Raw genomic sequence first — 17,213 nt, forward strand, 5'->3', positions numbered from 1 at the left:
CGTAATATACGTAATCGTACTAATTAGCTCGGAAGATTTTCCTCTAACGATCCACTTAATTTTTCCATTCCTTCCCATATCAGAGATCACAGTCCATTCAGGGACTCGTGTTCCGACAATCTGCAAATACATCCTACCGATACATATGTATATATATATAGGTGTCTCATAATTTCATCCATTTCTGAGACTAGTCGGGATTTTTCGAGACGGTCGCTAAATTTGTAATTTTCTTTCAACGAAAACAAGATGCCCAGAATGCCTTAGAATTTGTTCGTCGCGATACTTTCGGGTGAATACGCGCTAATCTCGCGAATCGCGACCGGAACCGCAAGATATTGGCGGCATTCCTACTTTTCGCGGTGCCATTTAGATACTATAGATAAAGTCCAAAATAATATTCCCCTCGCCTTGGAATGATATCATCCATATCAATAATCAGCGAACCCATTATCGCTGCTTTGTTATACGTATACGTTATCTTTGGCACCTAGTGAACATGAGCGATAATATTGCTAGTCATATTTAAACTGCCAAAGTATTTGGTGTATGGGTTATTTCCTCTGCAAAATTTGGATACGTTGATTAGAAGGTGAGGAGTTTCTAAGTGCATTCTACAAGTGCACAGATAACGGTCAACAGTGCCGTTATAACGGAGTAAATAATAAAATATTGCAACAAAACGGTGACTTATGACAGATGAAATATGGAATCAGTCAACTTATTGCGACATGCTGTCAAATGCATTCAGTAGAATTAGATTTATAGTTTTTATTCTTGTTTCTCTTCGTATTCTATTCTTTTTTTTCTTCTTCTTTTTTGTTTCATCAATCATTCGCGAGATAAGGAATTTTTAGCAGATTACACTGCGAACAGCAGTGCGTCGGATGTGCAGATAATTTTTTGATAAGAAACTAAACTGTACCGTAAACTTACAGGTACGTAATACTCGCTAAAAACTGAGTTTGCGAACTTCCATCACTTGATTTTTTTTCAAGTGAGGTGACGACATATGCGCGATACAAAGTTCTTCCAAAGATCAGTACCAAAAGACCATGGCGGCCGAAGTGTGTCTCGGTCTGCTCATAAGCCTCGCATTCTGCATTGGAACAACTACGGCGTGTGAGTCTTCTTCTTTCTCACTTGATTGTAACGTCGCATTGAGTGACGTAAAAATCCAACACAAAACCCGATCGGTAATCTTCGTAATATTCTCGTGTCCACAGCTGACTGGAGCACTCCACCTTTCGTAAGTCCAGACCCCATCGACGATGCGGTTACCTTCTCAGGTTACAGTTCGACTCAGTCTCAGACGAACATTCTGCTGGACGAAGAAGTCAGCTACAATGTAACGATCGCACAGCTCGCTTATACAGGTTACGACCCTTCCCTCGATGGATCCAAACTTGTTTGGTAATGTTACCGAATCACGCAAGGTTGATTTCGATGGTCTTTCGCAGGAACGGACACACCGACCTTGGGGAGATTCGAGAACAGCAAGAGTAACCTGCTCCTAGGAGCCGTCTTCGAACAGGACACCGAGGGTGTGTGGCAGCTAGTAATCACCGAGGCCCAGGACTACGAAACAGAGGCGATGCAAAACTACAGGTTCTACGTTGTCGCTGGCGAGGAAAGCCACAAGATCGCTCTCAACATTCAGAACATCGATGATAACGCTCCCGTTATACAAGCCGACGGCACGAGCTGCTCCGTCGAGGTAACGTTTCAAAATGCAAAATTTACGACGAGGTGATCGCCGATACAGACGCGTCGATATCAGTGACGTCATTTGAGGCCCAACGCGTGATTAGAAATAATTTTCACCCGATATTTTACAGGAGAACTGGAGCGGTACAACTAACTGCTCGTTTCTGGTCACGGATGCCGATGGGTGGATAGACGAAGTCACCTTTGCGATAACCGCGACTGTGAGCTTTCGTTCTTAATTAAGTACCTCGGTTTGTTGCATTTTTCGAATCTCTAACGCAACTCTCGATATTGACGTTTGTTGCAGCCAACAAGTGGTACAGGTATGTTCAGTATGGTGACCGAAGCAATCGCATCGACAACCATGCAGATAAATGCTTACTTGCAAGTTGACGAAGAACTTGACTATGAAACTATCACCATGTACCTGCTGGTTATCGTCGCAGAGGTGATTATCTATCGTTTATATTTTTTACTTCGATCACTATCTCGGGATGCTGTTTCAAATTGTAGAAGAAAATATTTCAATGTGGAAACACCTTCTTCCTGTGATTATTTTCTTAGTTTATTCGCGTGTTTTTATTGATCTGAAACTCGATCAGCTCTTATCCGCTAGACCGTCGAATCACGCTACGTTCTGCTGTTGATATTAATTTACCGATGCGTCTAACAATGGACGGGTATTTGAAACCTGAAGCTCTAGTTTTAATCGATTAATTGATCATAGTCTATTTTTACTTTTACATTGCGGTTGCAGCCGTGTTATTTGTTCACGTTTCAATTTTTCTCCACTATCATTATCGGCTTCGATCAATGATTAATATGTTTAACAGGACGGGGCAGGAAACCAGGGCAGTGCTTCTTACATCGTGCAAGTTATTGATATGCCGGATGAAGCACCGACATGGACGAACATATTCTCTGCGGCAAATATTTATGAGAAATCGACGAATGTGAGTAAAACGGTGATATCTAGATTTGAATTAATCTCGCGGGGTTTTTATAAAGACATCATTTTCCACAGTATTTTGAAGTGTCAGCCATTGACGGTGACATCGGAATCAATGCGGATATAAGCTATTCGATCACCACAGCCGACGGTAAGTTTGTTCCATAAAATTCCACGTTCCGAAATTATTCCCAAGACGGGCAAAACGTTAGATACTCTTTATCCCAGGACAAGAAGAGTACTTTGTGGTGAATTCGACGAGTGGAGAGATCACGATAAATCCAATTGACCGGGATACTTTGGCGACTGAAGTATTCAGGTTTACCATAGTAGCCTACGAAACTCTGGACGAGTCCTCGTCGGTCAATTCCACGATCATCATCATCGTCGAGGATATAAACGATCATACGCCCGAAATTGCACCCGACGAACTATCCATATCAATCCTAGAGGAAACTTATATGACCCTTTCATTCAACGAGTCCATCACAATCACAGACCCAGATCTCGTAAGTTTTGCTTCAAATCAACGGTACCAGTTTCAAATTCAACATGTCATTCGTTGATTTCAAACGACTGTACTCGCAACTATGATATTATTATTATTATTATTATTATTAAGAATTACTATGTTCCTTACAAACTATTTTCCTGCGACGTTTCCATCTATCAGCGAGCTTTTTGTACAGGCTGAAAACGCTCAGTTCACCGTAGCGCTGACAGATGAGTCAGAGGTTGGATGGAGTTCGGCATTTTTGATCATACCAACGAGTGGGTACCAATCCGGTGTTTTCACCATATCTGTGTCAAATTCATCCGCGTTAGATTACGAGGATGAAGACTGGAGGAGCATGACTCTTCAGGTAGGACGCAGCTAATTTCCTGTTATTTATTAATAAAGAAAATAGCCTATACACGGACAAATTTTAACAGATCGTCGCTACGGAAGTGGCAAACACTTCTCACATTGGTGTAAGAAACGTAACTATCGAGCTGATAAATTGGAACGACGAATACCCGATATTTGAAGATTCCGAAATGTCGGTAGAAGTTGCCGAAGACGTCGAAATGGGTTACTACATAGCCAGTATGCTTGCGACCGATCGTGACGTCGACGATAACGTTACGTTAGTATCCGAATGATTACGTATTAACAATTTTAATCAACAACTGGTTAAGCTCGGACAAATCTCATGACGAAATTTTGTAAATTCCACGATGAAACAGACACGCGATTGTATCCCAGCGGACCTTGACCATCGACGCGGTAACAGGGAACATCACAACAGCCCAGGAGGCAGCTTTGGATTACGAAACTATCCCCATAGTTATTGTCCAGGTCACAGCGACCGACCTTGGGAGTCACGTTGCTTATGCCACCCTTACGATAAATGTAATTGACGTGAACGACGTACCGCCAACGCTTACCATGGTACGTGGTCTGTGGTGCTTGTTACCAGCTTCAATCCATCAATTTCGCAATAATTAATTCTTTTCCACAATCAGCCAAGGACCAACCCGACAATATACGAGGAAGGGGATACCGGGGAAGAGGTGAACACAACGATCACCGCGACGGATGTCGACACTGACGCCTATCTCGTCTTCAGTATTGACTGGGACAGCTCGTACGCCTATAAGAGTGGCGTTATCGTTGACGAAGACGTTTACACGGGGTGCGTGTTTTAGTATATTGTAAATAATGAATTAATTGTAGCGGGAATTTTTACGGCATAAAATTTATAGGACATTGGAAATTGAGACCTCTTATCCAGAAAACAGCACCCTGTATGCCGAAGCGACGTTGGTGGTGGCCGGTAGACTAGACTACGAACAGTTTGACGTCATGTACCTCACGATTATCGTCACCGACGAGACGACGGTCCATAACGACAATTACACCACTGGTAAGCCGATCATCTACGAGTTTTGCATCTCCGCTCCCCTCTTTGTAGTCGGATTCCTGATTAACAAGACTCTAACCTTCGTAGCGTTGCTAACCCTCCGCATCCTCGATATAAACGATAACGCTCCGATATTTGACGATTATACCGCGATGAGTGTTACTGAGAACCAGGTGACTAATACGCTGATTGGTAACGTTTATGCAACGGATGCTGATGGCTCTGGATACAACACTGTTACGTATTATATCGTGTAAGTCTTACCACTCCCACGAGTGGGGTCTTCGAAAAAAGCTTCAGGTGACACGACGATGTTTCAACGTTTACGCGAATGTCAAAAGGAAATCGATTAACTGATTTTATAACTTACCACCACAGGCCGGCGAACGATACCGCTGAAGATCTTGTCTGGATAAATTCTACCACTGGAGTGATAAGGGTAGATACGGATGGTGCCATCGATGCCGAGACCTACGAATATTTGTACTTTACTGTTTACGCATCCGACAGCCTTTACAACACTTCTCTGGACGTGAGTTGGTGACGATTTAATCGGTACTCGACTATCGCAGTATTTAATTTCTCTAATGCTTTTGTAATACGGTTTCAGATCGAAATATACGTGACAGATTTGAACGATGAGACACCTTATTTGAACACTGACGAGTACAATAGCACGGTATATTTGAGGGAAAAATCGGAGAGTGAAACTGAGATAATGACTGTTTTTGCCGGAGATGACGACAGAACATGTGAGTTTAAAATTCTCGTGCATTAAATGTGGAATGCTTCGAGAATGGACACTTGATAATTATTCCTCGTTCGGGAATTGTTACAGCTCCATACAACAATGTATCCTACCTGATCAACAGTGATTACAGTTCCCTATTGCAGTACTTCAGTATGGGGAAATACACCGGCCTCCTAGAGGTGTCATTGTCTGATGGATACGAACTCGATCGCGACTTTGGAACCTCGAATTTCACGGTCTATTTGGTTCTCAGAGATAACTACTTGGACGAGGACGTGACATGTGCGTACAGAACAGCCTATATGTGACTCCTATTTTCCAGTTATTTCGTCATAGTTTTTTGACATTTAATTAACTGCAATTTAGGGAATTCTAACTCAATAACGACAAGCGTCAACGTTATCCTTACGGATATCAATGATCAAATCCCGGAACTTCCTGACTTGTCTGATCCCGCGGCAACCGTTTCAGAAAGTACCGAGGCTGTAAGTCTATTTTTCATATCACACGGTAGTATAAATTTTCGATTACTTTCACAGAATTATACTTTAACGCAGTATTGTAAACGCTTTTAGGGCACTCTCGTTCTGACCGTAGTAGCCGAGGATTACGACGAACCAAATACGGATAATACGAGAGTATTTTATGAGATACTCAGTGTCACGCCTGAAGATAATTCCACAGTGTTGGACGATGATTGCGCCGTACCGTTCATAGTTGAGACTCAAAATCAGACAACTGCGTTGATATATGCGAACTGCAGTTTAAAAGGCTACTATGGTACCTGGGCTGTTGAATTATACGTAGGTTGAAAGATAATAGAATAAATTTGCACCCTTCAATGCATTTCGATTGGATAGATCACCCGCAGTCGGTAATAACTGGTTAAAATAATAATTTCCGGTTACAGGCCGAGGATTTAGGAACTGATCCTTCCTCGCAAAACGATACCAGAACGTACAACATTTACGTCGAGGACTACAACTACAACGACCCAGTTATAACTTACCCCACTGCCAACAAAAGCATTCGACTCAGCCGGGTACGTATTCGACTGCTGTTGAAACACTACAGTTTCATAGTAATATAAATAAGTAACGACTTTTCCTTTTCACAATACCAGACTCAAACGGCAAATTCACAACTGTATTCATACGACCTCAGTTATCTGAGTGACTTCACGGCCACTGATGAAGATAGTGGTCTCAGTGGTACCGTCACCTTTGCTCTCACCGGCTCGGGTAACGATTATTTTTCAATTTTTCTTACGCTGGCGATAAACGTACTACCATATGCATAAATTTTAAATCACGTTACAGACACTGCCATTGAATACTTCACTCTTGTATCAACTGGCACTTATACCGCTCAGCTTCAGCTTTTAACGGTACCAACCGATCTCGAGGATAATTACACTTACGAGGTATGCCAAGATAAAATGATGCCTGCACTATCAAGATATGATGAGTAATTTTGTGCGTCGCGTCTTACCGATTTATAGATCGAGATATCTGTCACTGATGGTGGAACTCCGAATCGCACAACGACACAAACCAACACGGTAATCTTCATTTCAACGGAAGGCCCCGAGTTTTCTGAAAACGATTGGACCGTCTGGTTCAAAGAGAATACTACTGGCGTGGGAACTTCGGTCACTATACCGGAAGCTACGGATATGGTAAACATCGATGCGGACGAGGAAGACTTGGTCACCATCTACTACTACTTCACTAGCGAAGGTGACGATTCAGTGTCAATACCGAAGTGAGACCGCCAAACACTCTCACGACAATATTTCCTTCCGATTTACAGACGGTGACATGTCGTATTTCAACTTGGATTCGGAAACAAGGAACATGACCTTGACCACCGCGTTGGATAGGGAAGAACAGGAAACTCTTTCACTGTTTGTCGTTGCGACAACAAGCAGCGAAGGAGTTCCCGAAAGTCCACGTGAGGCTGCCACGTTAAACATCACCGTGATAGTGAGTCTTAAGGGATCCGAATTTTAATCTGATCCACGAAGATGTTATTCAATTTGTCTTCTCGTTTTTTTTTTTTTTTTTTTCTTCTTTGTACATTTTAGGTGGTCGATGTGAACGACAATCCTCCCACTTTTGAAAGCAGCGCTTATTACGGTGGTGTTTCACCGGAAGACGAGGTCGACAAAGTGATTCTTACCGTCGTGGTAGGTGATGAGGAATTGATTTTTACATTTTTCGGGATTGATTCTCACTTCGATTTTTCGATCAGGCCACCGATCCCGATCTGAACGAAACGCTGACCTACTACATGGACGACGATTCCATGAGTTATTCAGATGACTCGATTTCCTCCATCACCGATCCATTCATTCTAGACAGTGAAACCGGCGAACTGACGCTCCAGTTTGTTCCGTTATCCACCATGGCTGGGTACTTCGACTTTACTGTCACTGTTCATGACGCAGGTATTCGTCGACCATCGTTGAACAAACACGGAAGCGAAGTGCGTCATTCTTCTCAATCGATATTGTTATTACTGTTCCAGTCAATAATACCGATACCGCAAATATCAAGGTTTACGTGATCGCGGAGAGCAACCGAGTCGAATTCACCTTCCAAAACACGGTTACCGAACTGACCGAGGAAACGGCCTTCGTAAGTTTGTTATCTTCGTGCATCCGGTTCACAGTATTATTCTCATTCGTTGAAACATCTCGTTTTAGGTGATATCGTCGTTCACTGACGCGTTCGGATACATATGCAACATCGACTACGTGACGAAGGCTCTTGACGATGACGAGGTCACTAGTCTGGACAACGAAACAGTCGTTACCACCCACTTTATAAACGAGGACACCAATCTACCGGTCACGAGCGACGTTATCATCCTGTGAGTATCCGTGATTTATATACTATGCATACCGGAGCGGATGGAATGAGTTTCAGAAACCTAGGATTCTTGCCTTTTCAGCGCGTCGAATGATCTCCAAACCATCACCAACCTGAAGGTCACCCTACTCACCAGATCGCTGATCCTGATCGACGTGCCTTCCAGCAGCTCCAGCACCACTGACACCGTCGAGTACATCATTCAATCAGTCCTCATAGTCCTCTGCGTCCTTCTATTCGTATGCTGCATAGCTCTTCTCACGGCCTACATCATCAAGACGAAACAGTTAGTAAAGAAACGACTTGTAAACGACAGGTGATCCCTCTTCATCGTGTTATAAATTTATCCCAATTTCAGGCTGACCGACCGGCTCGACAAACTGGCTGTTACTAACTTCGGCTCGCAGAGTTCGGGATTGAACAAGATCGGAGCTGTTCCAATGACGAATAAGTTTGCTTTAGAAGGTTCGAATCCCATGTGGAATACTCAGGAAAAAATGCCCGAGGACAGGATCAGGTAGGATATAATATTACCGGAATAATTGATCGAACTGAACACCGAACGTGAAACTAATTTTTTATTCATTTTCTAATCACAGCCAGTACAGCAACGATTCGGACTTGATCGGGATTGAGAATCATCCGAATTTCTCATACTCCAACAACGGATTTTTAGGGGAAAACGCATGGTCCGAGGGACCGCGGGTAATTAATTGATTCGTTCGGAGAACTCGCTGTGACTTTCGATGCGTTTCTAACTTTACCAATTTTCCATCATTCTCCGTTTCAGGAAAGTGTCAACCCGGTAATGAATCAATTTGAGGCGAGGTCGGATAATCGAATGCCGATGTTTCTGCAGCAGAACAGAAACGTCCCCACGACGGAGCTGTGATAGTATAAGTAATACCCGATGTATGTACATACGATGCATTGATATAAAAAAATAACGTACATCTAAGAGGTGAAAGTTTCGGGGATAATGATAATGTTACCTACGGACCTAACAATAGACCTTTATCGTCCTGGTAATAAATAATTAGAACATTCGGATGAAGTATAATACTCTCCCCCATAAAAGTCAATACAACTCTTTTTGTAGTCATTGTAGTTAAAACATTACGGAGTTGGTGAGCACTGGATATTCGTAAAGTGATATATGTATAAGTTACTTGAATACAAAGTAAAATTAAATTCGTAAGACATAATTGTAAATATTGTTAATTTTGAAGCGATGTAAATATTATACACAATATTATTACTATATACCTGTTTTTGTTTTTTCTTAATAAAATTAAATACCCGCGATTAAAATCATATATACATATACGTGTGATTACTTAACGGTGATAAGAAAAGCTGGTTGTTAAATTCAGGCGGGTTGAAAATGAGCGAGAACGCGAGTTTTTTCTTTTTTTTTCTTTTTCTTTCACTTTTTTTTTGTTTCTTTTTCTTTCGTTTTATGTATATAATTATTTATATCATCAATTATAATGAATATATATTTATGTACAATATTGAATCTCATTCTTTAACAATAACATCAACAACATGATTAAACAACGTTCCTCATTGGTACACAAATTGTAAATGTACAGATAAAAAAGCATTAGATGAGGTCAATGAGGCATTGAAGGTGGCAAGCACGCCGCGTGCCTTAATTATAATTCTTTTTTTTCGCATTTTTTTTCATCTTCGTTTTTTTTTTTTAGTTTTTTTCTTTTTTATACATTATTTAATACAGTGAACATAATTATTTATATCCAAATCATTTGTTTTTTTTTTTTTTTTCTTTTCCGGTTTTGTTTGTTTGTTTTTAGATACATACGTCATACATACAGGCAAAATGCACCACGAGCTCATAATACACGAGAATGTGAACAAAGATGCGATGAACTTGATTTGAATCGGTGCATGAAATATAATTATCATTAGTATGACATTATTTAATGTTATTATTATTATCGTTATCGTTATTATTATTAATCATTATTCATTATTCTTAGTGTTCTTATGAATATTAATATTATTAAGAGAGTGCGCGAATAAATTATGTACCTCACAACAAGCCAATAAAACTTCACTTTCCTTTTCCCGTGTATCAATTGAATCGGATTATTAATATCTGCAATGGCGACCTCATCCTCCATTGAATAATTCTCAAGAGATTATATTAAAGCATAGGTGGAATCAACAAGGATCTCTTCGCATTAGTGTGAATACGTGAAAAGTTGTTTGCTTGTTTTTTTTTTCTTTTTTAATTTATTTCAAACGACATCTTATACTTTCCATACCACGGGTGAGCTATTTATGCAATTGGCAATAAAACCAAATAACGAAGTGAGAAGCGAACGTATCAAGTATAAGGTCAATTTATAGTGCCTGAAAATCAATGCCCGACACGTTTCACGGTTAGACGTGACTTGTTTTGGCTGGTTGTAAGATACAAAATTGTTCATTTGTAAAATACTAGAACCACATGTCATTGGAAATTCAATGTTAACGATTTGTGTACGTAACACTAATGCGTATGAGGTGATATAATTCGATTAAGATAGGGAAAAAACGATATATATATATATATATACATATATATATATATGTATATATATATATATATATGTAGCTATCATCTATAAAATGGACAATTTATTTGGATCACGTGTTTACTCTAATTTTTTTTTTTACATATTCATCACGACGTATCACTTGTGGAAAAAAGGTGAAACAACGTTTCGCGACCTGCGTTTATACACGAATAAAGAATTGTTGAAAAATTCTACTAACGTAATACATGTGCTGAATAAAAAGAAATAGAATAAGAATAAGAAGAAAAAAAAGACAAGCGCTCCGCTCTGTCCATTGCACGGATATATTTAACCAGGTATCACATTAATAATAATTAACGTCGTACATATCTCGCAAAGTATGGCATCGCTTATTTTTCCCTTGTCTTAATGAAACCATATCGTTATGTGAAGTTGTACATACATACATACATAATGATAATATGAACTGCAGTGGCAGTGAACAGTGCACGTGAATATTATAATTGCGGCGGCAGCAGCGGTAGCATTCAGCAACGACAGCGGCAGCAGCAACAGCGCAGTAATACACGTTAATACACGTTATACATAATATACGAACACGGCAGCATCTACCACAGCTAGTTGTCTTTTAATCGAAATGGATTTCATTTAATTAATTGTTTAAATCGTTTATTTTTTTTTTCCTTTTTTTTTTGTTTTTTTTTTCGCTCCCCCTCGTCTTCTCTTCCTCCTTGTTCATTCGTATTCGCAACTCATCTTTCTTTCCTCCTCTTCGCATCGTCGAGTTATTTTTTCAACTTGTTTTTTTTTTTTTTTTTTTTTGTTTTTTTTTAGAACAGCAACGCAACGGAGGGTTAAATTTTTTTCATATACTCACACGCACACGCACACGCACGCTCGCGCTCGCACACGCAATCTTTCTATCGTTGATTCCGTCATTCATTTCGGGCGCCGTTTGCGATAAACAAGCGAGCTTTTTGAACTTCGCCGAGCGCCTAATACGTTTTACAATTAGGTATATATTTATAAGTTTGGCAGATGTATACGTACGCATTCGCTATACGTGTATATACATTTAAACAAACGCACGCATACGCATTTACATGTGTAATTTGTTATTTACTTGTGTGTTACATATTGTGTACACGTATTTGTAATACGTACGTATAGTCGAACCGTTCGCGATATTGACGAGGAAAAAAAAAATATACATACGCGTATAATGTACAATATATTATTATAAAAGAGAAGTATGTCGTCGATGAGGGTTTTGTTTTGTTCTTTTTTTTTTCTTTTTCCTTCCGTTTTCCTCTCTCTTTTCTGCGGGTGATGACTAGTTACAATATTACATATCGATTTACTAAAAATTGTGTGGAAAAGGGGTTTTTTTTTTTTTTTCGTTTTCTTTATATATATATATATATAATAATAATAATAATATCGTATAATTTGTTTTTCACATCTCCTGTACAAAGTTCTTCAATTTCTGATAGTTTTTTTTTTTTTTTGTTTTGTTTTCATTTGTTCATAAGTTTTTATTTTATTTAATTTTCTTCATTTATTTAGTTTTAGTCGTAAACAAGACACACGAGGTAAGATTGCATTTAGTCCCGCACTTGAGTTCACTTCTTATTAAACATGTAATATAATATAATGCATGTGTGTGTGTAATTATATAACTTCGCAATGCTTGTGGCACATCGTATATATATATACATATATATATATATTTGAATTTTATTTTATTCTTCTTTATTTTCCCATTCAAATTCTTTGTATTCTTCTTTTTCTCTCCTACTTATCATTTATTTACCCACGGTTATTGCATACGCCGCTGCGGACTGTGTATGCGTGTGTAATACTCCACACGTAGTATCTTGAAATTTTCTGTTTTCGCTGCAATAACTCATATTATATAAACTCGTTTCACTGCACGCTGTTATTTCATAATTATTACGGCAATTCACTCGATCTCCGAATCACGAGAGAAGGGATTACCGATAATCGGCGATTAAGAACGGAACGAAAGAAGAACGCAACAAAAGACAGAAAAAAAAAAAACCAAAAATACAACCGAAAGTTGATTTGAAAAAATATAAACAACATTTTTACATTAATTTTCAGTCTCGACAATTGTGCATGCGTACTGCAAATATACATGTATACGTACGTACACATCATTACGTAGCTTGTCGAAATAAAATAGTTGCAATTCATCAACATATATTGTATATATACCTGTATAATCTGTTGTAATAATTTTAGCAAGGTCTCAGATCTGCCCGTAAATTGCCGATAATTTTATGTTTTATCTACATAATAATTAAAGTATTATAATCATTCTATACACTATTCAATACCTAACTTTCAAATTGTCTTTCTTTCCTTCCTTTTCTTTAATTTTTTATCACGTTGCTTTGCTTCTTCGTTTTCTTTCTCATTGTTCCATTTTTATCTCTTTTTTTTTTTTTTTCTACCGCCACCGGGTATTATCAGTGCAGACACGCGGTTGCAGGTTGTAGCGTTCTACTTAAGAAACAATTCCTCATAGCATCACCACCTTCGTTAGGGTAATTTAAACTAGATAATTTCTCTCTTTGTTCGTTTTTTTTTTTTTTTTTTAAATTTTTTTTTTTAAATCATAAATCATTATTATTATTATCATTATTACTTTTATTCTTCCCCTCCTCTATATTTCTTGCTCTTATCGGTTCTCTTTTTGTTTTTCATACACTGTCCAGTCAACTCATTGTCACATTATTCACCCATTATTATAACTGCTATTATTATTATTATTTAGTATTATCAATATTAATAATATCATTATTATTACTGTACAGCTGTCCTTAGAATCTCGATATCTTTGCGAGACACTTCGCAGCGTGTAGCAGCCCTCGGACCGGAAATACTTTGCCAATTATTCTTCCCCTTCATTTCTCCGTAAATAATAACAAGTAGAAAAATGAAAATGACAGGGAGAAAAACGCGAGTACTTAGCGATGACGATAGAAAATAAAAAACCGTTCAACGTTGATTTCTGTCTACGCTAACGGCGGAAAGGGGGGGGGGGGATGACGTGAAAAGAAAAACACTTCTTTTGCGTGACAAGAGAAAATTTTGAGAAAGTAGGTACATACGGTAATAGATGTAGGTATTTTTTGCGCGAGAAAACCAGCTCCGCTTTTATAACGTTTCAAAGGAATGAGAACGAAAAAATAAATTAATAAATAAATAAAATTATCTTTTTCGTTTTTTGATGTAGGTGTGTGTGTGTTCTTTTTTTTTTCCTCTAATTAAACGCTTTTTTTCTTTACCAAGTTTTTCAATCATCATCGATGCATGAGAAACACCCTAAAGCGTGGTGAAAACTTAAGACAAATCTAAATATATAAATATATATATATGTACATATGTATATATGTATATATGTATATATGTATATATATGAAATAACGGGGAAGATTTCGACGCGATTTCAACCAGTTTCATTTAGATGTAGGAGTAAGGTCCGTCGGTGAGGGCGCTACACAGCAACAGTCAGGAGGCGTCATCTTTCCCTCGGGCTCCTCTGCTCGGTCTGTACTCCAGACCCGGGTCGAACTGCATTAGAACGAATACCTGCGCGAAAATTGTATTTGAATTTTTACCACCTCAACCAGAGGATTTGATCGACGCTCAAGCGATATCGCACGGAATTTTTTTCGTTTGGCGGATGTAAAAGTGAAATATGTCGACACGATGTAAGTTGAGGGTGGTGATATAGAATTTTGAAAAACCCGAAATTTTATCACAGAGTAATCACAAAATGTGTAAAGGTTCAAAGTATATAGAAAAACAAAATATTCAACAATCGGAATTCTATATCATTTTCACATATCTATTGGTATACTGATACACTTAGTTGAGTATGCTTCGTTTTTTTTTTTTTTTTTTTGTATGCTTTTTATAAAAAAGATTTGATAAAAGAACTGATAGAAAATTCGACTAGATTTAACTTGACATTTTACTTTTTGTAACCCCGCTAGTGATTTTCTTTTCCTTTTCTTGTTAACCAGACTTACTGTGCATTTTATGTAATATATGTATAACATGTAATGTGTTTACCTGATCTGTTGGTAACAGAGTAAAGTCGTCAGGTGGATTGGTGATGACGTATCGTTTCGAAGATGCGTCGCAGGATGAACTCGTGTCGCGAAACCTAAACGCGCGGTGAGGAAACATATGGAAAAGTGTTAAGAATAGCGGATACCGAGGAGTGGTAGTTTGCGTTACAATTCGACAAGCTGAATAATTAACAGTACGAATAAAACAAAAAAAAAAAAAAAAAATGGATCCAGTAGCAGCTAACTAAAAAAAAATAAAAAATATGTGTAAAAAAAAAAAAAAAACAACAAAAAACTGTTTCAAAAGAATGAAAAAAAACACAATCAATACGACAGACTAAAGACTAAATAAATTGGCGATCAAAAATTCAAAAATGATATTTTTTGGATGAGCAAAACTTACAAACATTGTTTGTTCGGTTTTTTTCGTTTCTGTTTTTTTTTTTTCGTAGGCTTTTGCATTTTCTTACTTTTACGCAAAACTCTGCACACGCGTGTATATCGGTGCTGCGTAGCGAGATGCAAACAAAAACAAATGCAAAATACAAAATTTGTGCGCATTATGCATATATATATATATACTCACAATATATGTATATATACATGTATGTTTTATATACATGTATATATATATATATATAAAAAGATATGAGGAAACAAATTGTACAATACAATATATAGTATAATGTTGACAAAAAAAATGGATAATTGTCTATATGTATACGCAGCAGTATGTGTGACATACATAAAAGACGTAACGTATATTAGACAATATATATATATATATTGTGATATATTGTATATAAGAAATAGAAAATCCAATAAATACCATCGAGATAAAAAAAGTCCGGTACCTGTACCTGTACAGACCAATGCACAGCATTCCATACGATTTTAATGCCGCGACAAAGAGGTCGCCGTACTTGCCACCTTCGCCGTACTGAGCCAACGGCCCGTCGTACAAAGATATTTGACCCACCCTGCACCGGTCCCGATTCGAAAGACTGTCCGCCGTGCTGAAGAAGAGGGTCAGTGGGAAATGAGTGTAAGTAATAACAGAAGAGACGGGAGAAATTTTACTTTTTCAATACACCGGGATCGTGGCAAAGAGTATAAAAGATCTGAAGGAATACTTTGTCCAAATCTGAAGCGAATCTTTCAATTTTACGACTTATATCCGTCGGGTGGAATCTAATTTACTAACGGATTTACAGCGGTTCATTTCGGCTCCATTTCGAAATGGTTTTCGGAACTCCTCGAAACGACAATCCGAAGTTGCCAGAGTAAAAATATCTCATCTCCGACTGAATTTTCTAACAAGGAAGGTGTCCAAGGTCGATCTCTCCGATTTTATTTCTCTGGCAATATGTTACAGTAGACTAAAAATTAAGCAAAAGGTATTTTTTTTTTTTTTTTTTTTTTTTATCTGCCACTGGACGCTCTAAGGGAGTGAAACCACCCTCCAAAGTAAAGTATGTCAAGGGGTGATTTGGCAGTTGTTTGTTTTTAATTGAGAAAGTTTCATTTTTCGACTTGGGATAACTTCCTTGTAAGTATCTAGTATGTTATAACCGAGAAAAATCACTTGCAGGTGTACAGTGCAAGTATTGAAAAAGTAGATGGGCAACAATGGCTCTGAAAGTAATAAAGCTCGACCTGTATCCTCCTCTGAGCCCAGCACCTTCGGCAAGGATCAGTTCCAACTCGGGAGTCGCCCCTCCGGTGATGAGGGATCGAATCAACGTCAACGCGTTCTGATTGAAGTACGTCTGAAATGATTCTCGATTTGAGCACCAGGCGTTCGTTTTTTTCAGTGAAAAATAACAATATGTCGAGGGAAACTAACCGTTGACATGAGGGAATCCAAAACGCTGACTGCGAAGGCTGTGCCGCAGGCGAAGGGCTGCGTCAGGTAAAGTTCAGTGTCCGGATCGTCGTCGTCGTCCTGGTCGAGAAACTGGACGTTGCTGTCGTTCACCAATTCTTAAATATAACGGACACGGAATGACGGTCGAATTTGAGTGATCCGGATACGGTATAGAAATTGCGTTTAAACGTTCAGAGTTTCTCAGCTTACCGGTGATCATCGGCACGTTGGCGCCGTAGACGGATCCTCTTCTTTGTAGAACTATCGGACTGCCAACTGGAACAATCGAACGATATTTGAACAGCGCGATTGAGTTCGGAGCACACTTGACGTAACGTCGGATAAAAACGATCATATTTTCCAATCGATCTTGAGCACGGTGTCACGTGACCATTTACAAGTATCGGGACAATTTTTTATCGACAGTAAGAATTTGTTTGGAAATTATCGCAAAATGATCGTGCCGTTGTCAGAAAATGCGATCTGGTCGGTTACGGTTGAATAAAAAATGTA

General features: G+C 38.6%; 2 protein-coding genes across 52 annotated transcripts in view; one reads left to right on the forward strand and one right to left on the reverse strand.

The window, feature by feature from the left end:
* The first annotated feature begins 511 nt into the window (after positions 1 to 511).
* On the forward strand, positions 512 to 9,115 carry LOC124301984 (protocadherin Fat 4-like). 2 transcript variants are annotated; one of them, XM_046757661.1, is made up of 33 exons: positions 512 to 592; positions 939 to 1,122; positions 1,227 to 1,376; positions 1,461 to 1,717; positions 1,839 to 1,928; positions 2,015 to 2,155; positions 2,541 to 2,660; positions 2,732 to 2,807; positions 2,885 to 3,165; positions 3,346 to 3,519; positions 3,590 to 3,783; positions 3,884 to 4,088; positions 4,163 to 4,332; positions 4,403 to 4,563; positions 4,648 to 4,813; positions 4,939 to 5,092; positions 5,171 to 5,312; positions 5,399 to 5,593; positions 5,678 to 5,796; positions 5,887 to 6,114; positions 6,222 to 6,353; positions 6,435 to 6,552; positions 6,631 to 6,734; positions 6,813 to 7,050; positions 7,124 to 7,296; positions 7,398 to 7,499; positions 7,565 to 7,760; positions 7,841 to 7,950; positions 8,019 to 8,185; positions 8,267 to 8,470; positions 8,543 to 8,701; positions 8,784 to 8,889; positions 8,975 to 9,115. In XM_046757661.1, the coding sequence occupies exons 2-33, from the start codon at positions 1,056 to 1,058 to the stop codon at positions 9,074 to 9,076; spliced, it is 5,001 nt and encodes a 1,666-aa protein (XP_046613617.1). In that variant the 5' UTR covers positions 512 to 592; positions 939 to 1,055; the 3' UTR covers positions 9,077 to 9,115. The 2 variants fall into 2 exon arrangements, with proteins under 2 accessions (XP_046613617.1, XP_046613618.1); XM_046757662.1 differs by having other exon boundaries at positions 521 to 592; positions 999 to 1,122.
* Positions 9,116 to 11,398: 2,283 nt separating this feature from the next.
* LOC124301985 (calcium-activated potassium channel slowpoke) overlaps positions 11,399 to 17,213 on the reverse strand; it is a 114,906-nt gene continuing 109,091 nt past the window's right edge. For 35 of the 50 annotated variants that reach the window (XM_046757685.1, XM_046757667.1, XM_046757692.1 and 32 more), the window contains 6 exons: positions 16,911 to 16,976; positions 16,680 to 16,816; positions 16,490 to 16,602; positions 15,688 to 15,849; positions 14,835 to 14,928; positions 11,399 to 14,348 (listed from right to left, as the gene is read on the reverse strand). In XM_046757685.1, the coding sequence (XP_046613641.1) occupies positions 14,268 to 14,348; positions 14,835 to 14,928; positions 15,688 to 15,849; positions 16,490 to 16,602; positions 16,680 to 16,816; positions 16,911 to 16,976 (653 nt within the window). In that variant the 3' untranslated portion in view covers positions 11,399 to 14,267. The remainder of the gene's footprint in view (positions 14,349 to 14,834; positions 14,929 to 15,687; positions 15,850 to 16,489; positions 16,603 to 16,679; positions 16,817 to 16,910; positions 16,977 to 17,213) is intronic. The other 15 variants (XM_046757706.1, XM_046757704.1, XM_046757709.1 and 12 more) reach the window with 1 other exon arrangement.

This window comes from Neodiprion virginianus, chromosome 4 (assembly GCF_021901495.1).
Source record: "Neodiprion virginianus isolate iyNeoVirg1 chromosome 4, iyNeoVirg1.1, whole genome shotgun sequence".
Classification (NCBI taxonomy): Eukaryota; Metazoa; Arthropoda; class Insecta; order Hymenoptera; family Diprionidae; genus Neodiprion; species Neodiprion virginianus.

Bases quoted from the DNA above. Each gene is read 5' to 3' on its own strand.
- LOC124301984 (XM_046757661.1), top strand. From the start codon at position 1,056: ATGGCGGCCGAAGTGTGTCTCGGTCTGCTCATAAGCCTCGCATTCTGC. The intron at 6,115-6,221 runs GTAGGTTGAAAG...TTCCGGTTACAG, and splicing joins CCTGGGCTGTTGAATTATAC to GCCGAGGATTTAGGAACTGA. The intron at 6,354-6,434 runs GTACGTATTCGA...TCACAATACCAG, and splicing joins AAAGCATTCGACTCAGCCGG to ACTCAAACGGCAAATTCACA.